Source organism: Ilyonectria robusta, assembly GCF_021365365.1.
Source record: "Ilyonectria robusta strain PMI_751 chromosome Unknown BGZ61scaffold_2, whole genome shotgun sequence".
Lineage (NCBI taxonomy): Eukaryota > Fungi > Ascomycota > Sordariomycetes > Hypocreales > Nectriaceae > Ilyonectria > Ilyonectria robusta.
This window is the reverse complement of record NW_025764436.1, coordinates 728739-742346: the sequence shown is the minus strand read 5'-3', so window position 1 is coordinate 742346 and position 13608 is coordinate 728739. Positions and strand designations below refer to the sequence as shown.

Below are 13608 nucleotides of genomic sequence, written 5' to 3'. Positions count from 1 at the left end.
CGTGGTTTATTAGTTCCGAGTTCGCATGTCATCGTGATGACGTGCATGGGTGGAGTGGGGTTGTCATATTGCTTTGTCGGCGAACGGCCGATGCATCATGACAAGTGCCCATGTGCAGTGTAAAACTACGACGCTAGGGCACAGCTATTAATGCACAGGTTGCATGATCTGCTGCATGACCTTTTTATCTCTAAAAAATCAGGATTTACGAGTTCAATTTATATTTTCTTTTGCCCCTTTTCTCTCAACTCTCGAGGTTTCTATAGGGTAAGGGTGCTGCCATGAGAATATTGGTCACATCTGACACGACAAGGAGGTCCCATGTTGCGTACAGTTGAAAGGGTGTGAAGCGCGATATAAGTTGCAACCTCATATGTAGTGTTTTTCATACAACCGGATCCTTTAGCAATTTTCTTTTAATCGCACGAACGCGGCTAGGGAGCAGAAACCGCGCAACGGTGGTACAAATATCACGAAGGGGAAAAAGAAGCATGAGTTCAAACAATCATTTCGCCGTGCCTTAATCTAGGATTGGTACAGTTACATAAATACTACCCTTAAAAAAACGCGCGCGCACCCGGGGAAGCAGCAGGTATCTAATCTTGTATTTACAGCCTCGAGATGATGGCCTGAGCGTACTCGTGGGTCTTGGACTTGCCGCCCAGGTCGCCGGTGAGAGTCTTGCCCTCGGCCAGGGTATCAAAGATGGCGGTCTCAATGCGAGTGGCGTGCTCGGTGAGACCCATGTGTCGCAGCATCATGATGGAGCTGAGGAGCAGGGCGGTGGGGTTGGCCAGGCCCTTGCCGGCAATGTCAGGGGCGGAGCCATGGACGGCCTCGAAGATCGAGCACTCGTCACCGATGTTGCCTGAGGGGGTAAGGCCCAGGCCGCCGATGAGGCCGGCGCACATGTCGGAGAGAATGTCACCGTACAGGTTGGGCATGACAAGAACCTTGTCGTTGTAGGGGGTGGGGTCGGTAACCATCTTGAGGCAGCTGTTGTCGAGCAGCTCGGCGTCGAACTCGATCTCGGGGAAGTCCTTGGCGACGTCCTGGGCGACCTTGAGGAAGAGACCATCGGACAGCTTCATGATGGTGGCCTTGTGGACGACACGGACCTTCTTGCGACCAATGGCCTGGGCGTGCTGGAAGGCATATCGGAGGACACGCTCGGAGGCCTCGCGGGTGATGAGCTTGATGCTCTGGACGACGCCATCGACGACGACGTGCTCGATGCCGGAGTATTCACCCTCGGTGTTCTCTCGGATCAGGACGGTGTTGACGCCATCGTAGGGGGTCTCGAAGCCCGCGACGGAGCGGCAGGGTCGCAGGTTGGCGAAGAGGTTGAAGGTTCGTCGGAGGGTGAGGTTGAGGGAGACATGGCCCTTGCCAATGGGGGTCTATTGCAGCAATAGATGTTAGAAAGGTGCCGGTGAGGCCGAACGACGGCTTGCGCTTGGGGCAGCACATACAGCGAGAGGACCCTTTAGGGCAATCTTGTTCTTCTGGATGTTCTCAATGGCAGCATCGGGGATGGCGGTCTTGCCGTTCTTGAGGATGGGAGTGACGTCGACGGGCTCCCAGGCAATGGGAGTCTAGAATGTGTATTAGTGCTTGGAGGCTTACACGGAGAGGCTGTGGGTGGAGCATACCTTGGCGGCGGAGAAGATGTCCTTGACGGACTGGGCAATCTCAGGGCCGATACCGTCACCCTCGATCAAGCTGACGAGGAAGTTGCCCTGGACATGGAGTTAGCAAGGCGAATATCAATATGATCTGGGGTCTGGGCCAGGCATCAAGGCTGAGTGATTTTATCTCGGCAACCTTGGCTCGGACCAGCCGATGCTGGGGCCGCCACAGAGACGGAAAGAGGAGAGAGGAAAGAAATTGATCAAGCAGCGACGTACATTGGAGTCCTTGGTGCCGTTGTACTTGGCGACCTTCTCGCCGGCGGTCGAGTAGCATCGGTTCTGCGGCGGGCGTGTTAGCATTGGCGTGCGGTGGTGGTGCGGTGCGGCTGGTGGGCGCGAAGTCGTCACTTACGTAGACGGCCCAAGTCGCAGCGGCGCGGGGAGCTGCGCGCAGGGCCTGCCTGGAGACAGGCTTGGAGAAAGCTCGAATGGCCAGCATTGTGAAGGACGAGCGGGAATGCGAGCAGCCGGGACTCGGAGAAACAAGGGAGAACGAGGAAGAGAGGAGGGGAGAAGAGGAGAGGAGAGTAGGTGTAGATAGATTGATTGAAGAAGAAGTTTGAAGTTTCGCCCACGGGCATGAACCAAGTGGAAAACAATCCAATGCAACTCAGCGCACCCAGCGACAGGTTCTCCAGCCACTGCGAGCCACTGCGAATGTGGCGCCGGCGCTCCACTGCCTCCACTTCCTCCACTTTTCCGCGGCTTTTCTTGCTCCTCGTTCGGCTACAAGCCTCGGAGCCGCCGGATTTCCGCTTGCCACCGTCCGAGCCGGTCGTCGTCCGGTGGGCATCCGCTGGAACTCCGGGGAGGGCACTAGCCACACACGCGCTTAGGCCATGCAGGGTGCCACAGCCCCGCCATGGATAACGGATAACGGAAAACGGAAAACGCAGATAACAAGATCCCGCAAGCGCCACAGATGCGGCAAACCCACCAGCCACAGTCGTACATGCCGGCGCCCGGGCTGTCAACCTGTAACAGACGCTACACAGCCACATGCATGAGCTTCAAGGTGACGACCGCCCAAACGACATCAACACCAAGACAGCTTGCGACGCGTGCGAACAGCTCTCGATTTGCGCTGCATTAAGGCCCGGACCAACTAAAAACGCCACATACTGATCCCTATACGACTGTTTCCGACCTCACGCGACCGAGGGCAAGCATGCGCCTTCTGCCCTGATTGTCCCCCCACCTCCTGGCCATTGTCGACACCATGGCCGACTACGAACGCACCATCCTCGACTTCTACCAGATCCCCACAGCCTTCCCCTCAGAATGGCCCGCCGAGAAGGACGTTGAAGGCTCCGACGAAGAAGGCGAAAAAGGAGCGAAGCTCAAGCGGAGAAAGTCCCGGTACCAGGCCTTGGAGAGAGCTGTTAGCGACCGACGGAGCATTCTGCCAGGATCAGAACCCGGCGCTGGAGGCGTTGGGAGCCTGGTGCAGAAAGATGAACCCGACCCTTTGGGAACCGCCAACAGTGTTGTGAGGACGCTGAAGCAGCTTGGTCTGCCCCTCCAAGATGATTTGCGACTACGTATGTCCCCGCGCGAGCTGTCATGAGCTGGTCACAGTTGGAGCCAAGCTTATATCTCTGTCACAGGCAACCGATTCCTTCTCTCCTCGACGACATTCTCGCCCGCCCTTTTCCTGTCGCAGATGCATTCGGGGGCCGATACACGTGGCCTGGTCACCGGCCTGGACGTCCTTTCACAGTCTATCGACCAAAAGTCCGCCTCCCTCAAGGTCCTAGTCGAGACCAACTTTGAACGATTCGTCAAGGCCAAGGCCACAATCGATAACGTCTACAAGGAAATGAAATATCGCGGAGTCGAACCCCCCAGCCAAGGCCGTCCGCATTCTCGTCACGCTAGTCGCGGCAGTTTTCGGAGCAGCATCGCTGGGACAACGGCCATCAATAACCCCTTAACCTCGCCTATGCCCGACACTCGTAAGAAGAATGCGCTTACCAAGGAGAGTGAGTATGGTGTGTTGGGAATCAAGGGACCTCTGTTGGATGTCTCGGCAAAGGCGGAGGATGTCTGGGGCCCTGCTCTTGGAGGACGAGAGAAGGAGGAGCATCTCAAAACCGTCTCCAACCACTTGACAAGATTCAAGGACTATTTCGAGCTAAGCACAGCAATATCCGACAGCATCAAGCGCAAAGATTACGAGTCGCTGATTGAAGAGTTTGGTCGTGCCAGGAAGATTACCGACGAGGCTCGCAAACTATCGGAGGAATTGGAAGGCCGCACCCCGACTGAACCACAGCTTTATCAGCTAGTAATCGCAGGGCGCATGTGGCACGACGTTGACCATCAGATTCGGAATTTCAAGAGGGATGTCTGGAAACGGCTGGTCAATCTCCATACCATATCCAAGTCGGAGACTATGAATGGGCGTGTGCAGGACCAGCACACAGAGCTTATTAGCCTGCTCCTAGAGCTTGGTTCCGATGACAATCCCATTTGGGTGTGGCTCTTGAGCCGGTATGATCACCTCAAGGGCAAGATTCAAGCTACGTCGGACCGTTCGAAGATTGAAATCGAGGTCCTCCGCCGGAGATTGGCGAGCCTGGAGAAGCCCAGTCCTCACACGATAGCGAACCATCTCCGTTCTCTGGGTCGACCAGTAATCGAAGGTAAACCATTGTCGACTGACTCTCCCGAGGTCATTGAGCTGTGGGAGAAGATGCTCTCTTTCCTGAATAACCTCCTGTCACCCCAAGGCATCCTTGGGGAGGTGGTAGAGTTCTGGCAGATGGTGCAGGGCTTCATCGATGGAAAGGCACAAGCAAGTCTGCCAACGGGCTATCGAGATGAATCGCGACACCATCACCAGCTTTCGCCCCAGAACGTTAACGAGCTACGGAAGGGAGCGGTGGAGCTGGTAGATATGACACGCGAGCACGTTTTTGCCTTCTTCGCAGATCTGCCGCCAGAGGATATCTCATTGCTTTTCTCACCCATGCCAATGTCATCACCCAACACGCCAGTGGCATCGACGCCTATGTCTGGCACGTTGACACCATCGACACGAGACCCTCGCTTCAACTTTGATCCCAACAACTTGCCTCCACCATCACCTAAGAGGGGTGAGGCATGGGAAAAGTTGGCTTTCTGGCCTCCATGGTCAAACTCGATGAGCGGTGTTCATTACCTCTCCAAGATGCTGGCCCTGATTGGGTCTGGGGCGTCTGACATGGCTAGCATTGGCCCTGTTGCGTCAGGGGACAGCCAGATCCTGGAGCGCTTGAGGACTCTTGTCGGTGCCTCCCGAGAGCGCTGTGTCACTGCTCTTTGCGCAGCATGGAACCGCGATGCCGAGAACATCAAGTTCGTCGAGGACTGGCAGCGATCGGTAGAGCTTGGTGATGTGACACGGATGCCAGCCAGCTTTTCGGCCTTTGAGGGCGCTCTACTTTCAGGCATGCAGAAGATCCTTTACATATCTGACGCCATGTCGAAGCCGGGTGCAGGCGACATTGTTCTGCCACCGCCGACCAAGCTGCTCCAGATGGTGCGAAGCCAATACGTCACAACATTGTATAAAGCTTTGAGCGGCATGGTGGAGAACGCCGAGCGGTCTCTAAAGAAGTCTGATGACGACTGGTCGATTGAGAGCGACATTACGCTGGTTATGGCTGCAACACCTGTGGTATCGGGCAAGGGAACGTTGGATGCCGGTGATCGAGTAAGTCGCATACCAATGATACGACTCATGACAGCACTGACAAATATGCAGAACATTCGGATGCTCATGACCCTCAGCAACCTGCAATCTTTGCGCTCTCAAGTTGTACCCAGCCTCAACTCTCAGTTTGAGAATGCCTTTTCCGTCAAGTTGACGGATGAGTCCAAGACCATTCGAGACGTCCTCGGCCAGATCGACGCCCGTCTCTTCCAGTCATACACCAAGCAGTCGATCGAGAAGCTCCACGATATCATCCAAACTGGCTTGGCATCTAACGACTGGGCTCCGAGCCAGGGCCAGCGCGCCCAAACCGCAAGGCCTTACGTCTACGAGGCCCTCCTCTCCCTCGTCCTGGTCCACTCCCAGGTCTCCACGACGGCACCGTCTCTCACTCCCCAGGTCCTCTCCTTTCTCCTGGAGCAGACATCCATGCAACTCCTAGAAGCCTTCCGCCGCCGGCCCCGCTACACACTCGAGGCCCTCATGCAGGCCACCCTCGACGTTGAGTTCGTCGCCCAGACTCTCAGCCACTACACTACCGACCGCGCCTCGGAGCTCCAAGGCCAGATCTACCAAGAGCTCGACGGTCGCACCGACAACGAAGCCCGCGCCCGCCTACAAAGCGAGCTGCCCGAGATGCGCAACGTCCTCAAGCGCCTCCGCGACGCGAGCAAGAACGAGTTTGCCTGCTTCAAGAAGCCCAAGCGACCTGGCCATGGACCGAGCCGGAACAACAGCGGGATTTCAGTTCCCTAGGCGGTGTTATCTGTTGTCATGGAATGATATTGGGAGTACTGATTATGGCACAATGGGCGTATGAGACCAGCAATGTCAAGGAAACAACAAGTGTTTGTAGTTGAAGAAAGCTAGAAGTAAACTTTTTTATGAGGGCCAAAAGTGTAAGATTTGTTTATTACAGACATGCCAGAAGCCATCCCCCCCTTTTTGTGTGTAAAGACCCTGAGGTGTCTCATCCTCTACGTGTATAGATTCCGCAACGCCAGGTGAACAACCATCCATTACTTTTGGTTTCTTTTCATCATAATTTTCTCTCATCGAGTCGGCTGGGCTAGTTGCCTCAAAACGCCTAGTCGTACATGTCGTCGTAAAGGTATCAATTCGTGTTGTTTCCGTCCAGTCATTAGCCATTAAGGTGGTCGAAAGGGTACTACTCCACTGCCATCGTCAACAACGCGCGCTTGACTCTCCGTCTGTCGTTTGTCATTTTTCTCCTTCAAGCGCAACGAAGCTGACGGGGCCTGTCGAGTGAGCGCAGCAAAGTGGAGGGTATATCTAAGTAGGAGAATTTGGGAGGAGGAGATGGGAGCAGAAAGTGAGCTCGAGGGAGCGGGAGTCTGCGGGGGAGAACTGGGACCCTTCTTGACGGGCCTGAATTGTGTTGTCTGACGAGTATGTTAGCATATATATACGCTGTGAACCATGTAGCTTGAGACGTACAATCGAGATCCAAGCTCTGAAAATAGTTAACCACAACCGGATCTTGTTCTGAAGTGACCAACTTCCCGGCCTCGTCGCGCATGGTTTGAGGCAGAGCCTTGCGAATAGCAAGAAGCATCTTCAACAAACCTGCCAGATTGCCGCCTTGCTGGGTGAAAACGCTGGGGTCTCTTTCCAAGGGCCAGCCTGGACGAAGATGATCCTGTTCCCAGGCCTTGAAGGCCCAAGTAGATTTCTCGACACAATTGAGAAAAATGACGGCCGTGAGGAAGACCTTGAAGCTAATCTTGACTTTGCTGTCCTGGAGCACCCGATGCATGCCGCTCAGGAGGCTCTTCGACGTATTATTGGCCTTTCTTTCGGCCGCAGCGTTGAGTTGCATGCAAATCATTGTGTAGATGTCAATATCATTTTCGCTCTGAGCCTCCTTGATTCGCCTGGGCTCCTCTCCTTCAGTGCTAGATTTCTCCATTATATTCCACTGTCTCTCGAGGTCGATACTCTCTACCAAACCCCAGAGCTCCAGTGCCTTACGGAGCAAGTCGTCTTCTCCTTCTGCAAGTTGTTGAAGCGCGATCTCAAGAGTGACTCTCATAAACCTTGAGGGCTCGCGCTCGATGAAGTGCTGAAAGACATCACGCATGTATGTTTCGACTTTGCCGGGGATATCCTCCGTGTCCTGGTCAATCATGATGACCCGGTGAAAGGGGTCCTTGCTCTGCCTAGTGGCGGCCTGGGCCTCACTCGGTTCGAGCAAAGCAACTAGCGCCTCAAGGACAATGGCTTTCCCTGTCTCAGGAAAGTGCGAGACCTCGATCACGTAGCCATTGTTTACCAATTGAAGCTGGCTCTTCAGGAGGTTGATTCGATTTTGAGACAGGACCACCTGGACCCCAGCCGAGTAGAGGTCAAGCTGTTCATGCAACCTAGTGCGAACACAACCAGTTCTCCAAACACGCGGAGCCAGAACCTTTCGGCAAGTATCACAAGGAGTTCCCTTCCCGCAATTCTTCCGGAGGATTCTGCACCTGATGCAAGCGCCAATCTTTCGGACCTCCTGTACCTCCTTGCGCCGGGCAGCCGTAAACCGGGATCGGGAATGACGGGGCCGCCCACTGAAGGGTCCATCACCAGTGTCCATACGGATACCACCGCGGTTCATCTGAATTGGCACGGGCGGATGCTCGTTGACCATAGGAACCGGGGAAGCAGCGGTTAGGTACGTCATCTCGCCCCACGGCTGAGAGATATTAGCGTCTGGAGCCGTCGTAGCACCCGGAGAGTCTTCCGCAGGAGGTGAGATGTCAACGGTCGGAGGAGGGGTCGAAGATGGGTTGTCGCTGACGAGCTGAGGATCGAGAAGGGACGGGTTCAGTCGAGCCGCGGCTGCAACCGCAACGGAAATGTTAGAGACATCTGGGGAGGATTCGTTCCCAGGTAGGAAGGCCTGAAGTCGCTCCTCAGCTGAGAGTTCGGGTCCGGGAAGCGTGGTTGGCACAACACCTAGCGGCAGGGTCAGCTTCAGACGAACTCGGCTGGCCAATTTACAACCTCTTACCTCTATTGTTCTGCTGAACCCGGTTCTCATAGCTCACAGGAGGATTGTCGAGGGTGAATTGCTCCTGAAGTTCGAAGCGGTCACCAACATGCTGGCCGTTGGCGGGGTCGGCGGGGTCATGCCCACCCTGGACACTCTGGCTGCGATTGTTTTCATTCAAATCAACTTGCCGTGAGGCTTCGGCGAGAGTCTCGAGCGCGCTCCATCCCTGAGGCAGATTGGGGATATCCGTAGCTTGTCCGTTCGCCTGCGCATCGGGCGGGGGTCGGTCAGGAGCCGCCCTCGTGCTGGTGATGCCATGTAGTTCAAGACACGCACGCATTCGGTCCGACTCGGAGATGGCCGGACATTTTTTGGTGATGTGAGTCGTCAAACTGTCGATGCGGCCCTTGGGGAAGTTCTCGCCGCATTGCTTGCACGTGTGCGGATAACGGTTGCTGTTGTCATTGAGCTTCGGGCCACGGACGAAATACTCGAGGATGAGGGGGTTGGGCTTTCGGCCCATTGCGCGTGGGAGGGGTGGTTGCAAGCACCTGGCCTGCAACCTCCGACTTCAAAGCGTTCAAGATGTCGGCGCCGCTATAAATTCTTTGCTAGAAGTCCGGTCGCGATGTGCCGGCCACGGCGCTCGAAGATAGGGCTGGTGGGCTTGGTGATGGCTTCGTGGTGGCACAGATTCTGCCCTCGTTGACCGACAAAATTCTCACACCGCCTGTAGATTCCGGGCTATAGATATTCCGAGTCGCCATCCAGTCATGTAATTGGATAAAATTCTCCGAACGCAGATGATTCAGCCGATCACTATTAAGACAGGACGAAATGTTGAAGTCGTGGTATCGCAAAAATTCTAGGAACTTGATTTTAAATCATTGAATATCTACCAATTAACATAGATACCTTATTTCGGCATGTACCATTATGAATCTGGTCTTGAAGTGAGATGTGTCATATGATCACGTGCGCACCAAGCTCTGCGCCTTACAACTTGTTTGATTTAGAGGGGTCACAATCAACCCCACTATCCCCCTCGTTCATACGGAGTACGAAATCCACTTTCTCTGTAAGTCATGACCGTCGAAGAGGACATGGCGCTCTGCTGTCCCCAATATTGGGACAGCCGATACGTCAAATCGGGCGGAGTTGATTCTACTTACTTACTAGTAGCCTCGCTCTTTTCGCTGATCTTGAGCCCTTTTTTTTTTCCCCAGAGGCATCTCTTCAAGACTCAGGACGTAAAAGCAAAAGAGGTCTCACTCATCCTGCATCTGGGATCAGGAAACAGTGACATTTCGCACTACCCCGGCACATGAATACTCCTTATAATCCCAGTTTTTTTTCTTCATAATTAACCGTGCTAGGTATTCATATATCTAGTTCATCCCTGTTGACCCTGCGTCCCGTGGTTACAACAGCAGCTCTGTGTCGATTTCTCTTCTCCGGTTGTCAGCCCTATGACCGATCGTCATGCTGAGCTCGGTGGGAGTGGGTGGAAGCTTACTGATGTGCACAGCATGGTTGATCTTGCAGACAAGTCCATCAATTTTGGCCTTAACAAAGGGACCATTGATGCGATAATTTACGGTACCCCTTGGAGTCCCCCGTATGAGGTCGAGGACAGCACCAGTCGATACATGAAAGACGTCTTACACCAACCAAATACCCTAGCGCATGTCTCCCCCACTAGTCATCAAGGTCTCTCGAGTACTGAAAGACAACGGAACCTTCATCTACATTATATTCAGGCGGTCTCGTCCATCCAGCCTCTCTTGAACCCGGATTGGCATTTAGGACCTTAAAATGCAGATTCTTAGGCGAGAAGACTCCTTTGAGTGCTAGGGACATGCAATCAAGAGGAAGTCCTGATTCTTATTTTAGTACGGGGACGGTCCCAGTAACATCACACAACAAGGACGCGACTAACCTTCCCAAGGGGTTCATCGATGGCCAGCAGAAAGGAAATTTCATGGACAAAACGATGTCAATAATTCATATAAAAAATGCTAAAAAGTAAAAATACAGATGAGTACCAATCTTGTCTCAGAGAAAAGCCCAAGTGATCGATCGAATTGGTTCGCATCGTCTTAGATGGTTGATGCATATGGCAATTTTGCCGCTCCCCTACCCTGTGACATGTACGTACCCGAGCTCCAGTTACGGCGCGCCAATCTTAACCATAACCTCTGTCGGGCACGAGTCGGTGGCCTGCATGATCCCTCACTATTTTGTGTCTCAATATAGCTTGCTCCAAAATTTTGTATCGGAAAATGAGAATGAAGGGGTTTTGCTGTGTGGTGCATTGCTCAAACCTGCTACAAGCAAATTGGTGTGCTGGTAATTTCTAAGTGGAGCAGTAGTACTAAGATCGCTACACATGTGGTGTGAGAAATTTGAGAGTTGGTACAGTTTCATAGAATTGCACAGAGTCTTGTTCCAGTGACATGATAAACCCCATCGAGTACCGTTAGCCAGTTTCATGTTTTTACCATGCCAATACGTGGAATATACAAGGCTATGCTTACATATTAACCTAAGATGAATCTAGTCTTCCTTCCACTACAGATACAGACGCAGATCAACCATAAACTCCTCGCTATGCACCCAAGGCGACACCCTTCCGCGGTAGCCTGAAGGGTATCTGGTATAAACAAGTTCACACTTCACCTAGAACCCTCGTCTCTCCCCCAGACATCCCCAAACCCATCACTGTCTGTAACCTGGTATCTCGACATGTAATCTTCTTCTTCCTGCTGAGGTTGACTCTGGGCGCTGCTTCCCCACTCACCAACTTCTTCGTTGACAGGGCTCTCTACTCCGTCATAGCCAGGTGCTGGGCTGGCCTCCGGTGGAGGGCCCTTTCCAAGCCCGAGCTTGGATGGGTCCGGCTCCTCATGTTTCACAACCTTCTTGGCCTTTTTCTTCTTCTTGATTGGAACCACGGCCTGGGGTTCGGGTTCTGCAATCTTTTGTTTGCCTTTGCTAGTGGGCGCGCGCGTGGACGATCCAGCGACTGCTGGTGACCTTGCGGGTGGCGTATAAGAAGGAGACCTGGAGCCAAAGCTTCTTGCAGAGCGGTATCGATCTCTTAATGGTTCACTGGCTGTAATGACAGGATACTGATTCTCACGGTTAGCAATGAACTACCGCCGGGGGGACTCGAACTGACATTCCAATCTCCATATTCCAGCTGGCGTGCCATGTCATACAGACGATCCTCATCCGCATGGATCTGAGGTTCCTCAAAGGTGCCGTGGGCGTTTTCATTCATTTGGTCAGGTCGATTCGAGCTCGCCTCTCCGTTAGATGAGAGGAGCGGAGTCGTCGTGTTGATCTCTCCAGGCTTGGGAATCCAATACTTTCCTTTACCGCCACGTTCGTAGCGCATGCCCTCCTTAAGTCTCGCCAGTCTCGACCGGGAATCTTCGTGAGCCATGACCTTATCCCCGGAGTCGAACACCCTATACCCGTAGCTGTCGCCACGGAATGTGAGTTTGGAATCTTCGATCAAATCTCTGACGCCAAAGGCGTCACGGAAAGCGTGGTTCAGTTGCATGCGTGCAGATAGAATGCTATCATCTGCAAAATCATGCCACGAGAACGCATACCAATGAGCAACAGCAAACATGGGCATCTCAATGCAAATCAAGGCATCCTGTATGGCCGCAGCCAGATTGTCCGGTGTGTAGCCCTGGACGTTATCCGGAATAGCGCCTATCCAGACAAGAATGGAGAGGAAGAATCCTTGCCAGTACGATGCAAAGATGATGAGCTTGACACACAAGAACTTGGGGACCGGCCTGAAGGGCTGTAGGTCGCGGTGCATGCAGACCCAGAAGAGGCCAAGTGAGTACAGGCTCAGAGTGACGCTGAGGTTATAGATGATGCCGCTCCAGAGGTAGCCCGAGGTAAGCCCAATGTATCCTTCTTGGTACGTTCCGGTGGCCTTCATGATAACAGCTGCCAAGGCAAGAATCGGCTTCAGCCAGGCGTACTGCAGGATGCCACGTTTGATCGACAGGAAGGTGTACGGATCTGAGATATCAACCTTGGCTAAGACATGATCCATTGGCCAGAGATGTTGAACTGGCGCTCGGCCATGCATCATGACAATAAGGGCCCGCTCGCCGCCGATATAGTTGATGAGTAACTGGAAGAAGGTATAGATGGTGAAGGCCTCGTATATGTCGCGTATGGGGTCGAGGAATGCGGCGGCTTTTAGAGAGATCATGCTTGTCCAGGAGGCTATGGAATAGATGGGGACCATGAGAAGGATTCGCACGACATATCTCTGCAGGAGAGGCTTTCGGTAGTTTTTCGCCTGAAGAAAGATGGAGCTGTGGGCACAGGTTAGCCATGGTGTTCGGTTGGATAGAGAAGCAACGCAAAATCCTCACACAATAGACATCAGTGTGGCGATCAGGGACGCGACGCCTGATACCACGATGGTGGCATATGTAAGCTTCTGGCCGGTGCCGCCATCCGCCATGATGCCGGCGTAGCTCTCCATTGTGATGCGCGATCCAGATGGGAAGCTGTGTCGTATCCCGCAGTTCGTCTGGCGCGTCCTAGTACATGGCTGAGGAGCGCGAGGGCGGCGTTGTAGCTAAGGCGGTCGGGGAGAGGAAGAGGGTGGACGCAGAGCTTTAGGTGATGACGTGGGCGTTGGTAGCTTATTGATGACGGGTCGGAGTCGAGTGATGACGACACTGGCGAGACTCGCAACCTCTTGGGTGTCGAAGTCGTGTCGCGTACTGACGCCCTCCCAAAGCAGGCTATTGCTGGTGGTAGCCCGTGGTAGCCAGATGATGAGGTCGTAGCCTAGAGTCGGTACGGAATTATGGTTCATGCGCCGCTTGCTTGCAACTCCCTTGCTTGAGCTAAGGTGTGAAGGTGCACGAGCAGGTAATTAGCTCGGGCGGTTTAGCGACCTGTAGCTCGTCCCTCGGCGGCTTATAGGGGCAGGCGGGAGCTTGACGCGGCTGCGTCTAGGCGGGTGGGGCGCTGCAACTATTGGCCCCGCAGACCCTTTGTCCCCTGTAACCCCTGTAGCCAGTCCTACTTGGTTGGGTCCTGACCTAGCAACTGCAGGGGATGGATGGAGAGATGCTCTCAACCGCGTCGCGAGCTGACCTTTACATGACCTGACGGTTCCTGACCGACTCCCATCAGCCAGGAGATGCTTCGCCCGCCGACTTGCGCTGTACCTC

General features: G+C 53.9%; 5 protein-coding genes across 5 annotated transcripts; 2 read left to right on the top strand and 3 right to left on the bottom strand.

Moving 5' to 3' along the window:
* Nucleotides 1-492: 492 nt before the first annotated feature.
* On the bottom strand, nt 493-2263 carry BGZ61DRAFT_440554 (uncharacterized protein). The gene is made up of 5 exons (XM_046244495.1): nt 2044-2263; nt 1908-1970; nt 1653-1739; nt 1473-1595; nt 493-1400 (listed from the first exon to the last, which is right to left on the bottom strand). Exons 1-5 carry the CDS (start codon nt 2128-2130, stop codon nt 609-611), a joined length of 1152 nt encoding a protein of 383 aa, XP_046110400.1. The 5' UTR covers nt 2131-2263; the 3' UTR covers nt 493-608.
* Nucleotides 2264-2910: 647 nt separating this feature from the next.
* Nucleotides 2911-6144, top strand: BGZ61DRAFT_526666 (exocyst complex component Sec5-domain-containing protein; the record flags this gene model as incomplete). Its single annotated transcript, XM_046252999.1, has 3 exons — nt 2911-3232; nt 3299-5388; nt 5440-6144. 3 exons carry the CDS (start codon nt 2911-2913, stop codon nt 6142-6144), a joined length of 3117 nt encoding a protein of 1038 aa, XP_046110399.1.
* A 167-nt stretch (nt 6145-6311) lies between these two features.
* On the bottom strand, nt 6312-9083 carry BGZ61DRAFT_502441 (uncharacterized protein). Its single transcript, XM_046251732.1, has 3 exons — nt 8405-9083; nt 6847-8349; nt 6312-6791 (listed from the first exon to the last, which is right to left on the bottom strand). The coding sequence occupies exons 1-3, from the start codon at nt 8907-8909 to the stop codon at nt 6682-6684; spliced, it is 2118 nt and encodes a 705-aa protein (XP_046110398.1). The 5' UTR covers nt 8910-9083; the 3' UTR covers nt 6312-6681.
* Nucleotides 9084-9468: 385 nt separating this feature from the next.
* On the top strand, nt 9469-10318 carry BGZ61DRAFT_440550 (uncharacterized protein). Its single transcript, XM_046244494.1, has one exon. It carries the CDS (start codon nt 9856-9858, stop codon nt 10198-10200), a length of 345 nt encoding a protein of 114 aa, XP_046110397.1. The 5' UTR covers nt 9469-9855; the 3' UTR covers nt 10201-10318.
* A 652-nt stretch (nt 10319-10970) lies between these two features.
* On the bottom strand, nt 10971-13209 carry BGZ61DRAFT_82055 (organic solute transporter Ostalpha-domain-containing protein). Its single transcript, XM_046257120.1, has 3 exons — nt 12796-13209; nt 11568-12735; nt 10971-11517 (listed from the first exon to the last, which is right to left on the bottom strand). Exons 1-3 carry the CDS (start codon nt 12906-12908, stop codon nt 11062-11064), a joined length of 1737 nt encoding a protein of 578 aa, XP_046110396.1. The 5' UTR covers nt 12909-13209; the 3' UTR covers nt 10971-11061.
* Between the last annotated feature and the right edge of the window lie 399 nt (nt 13210-13608).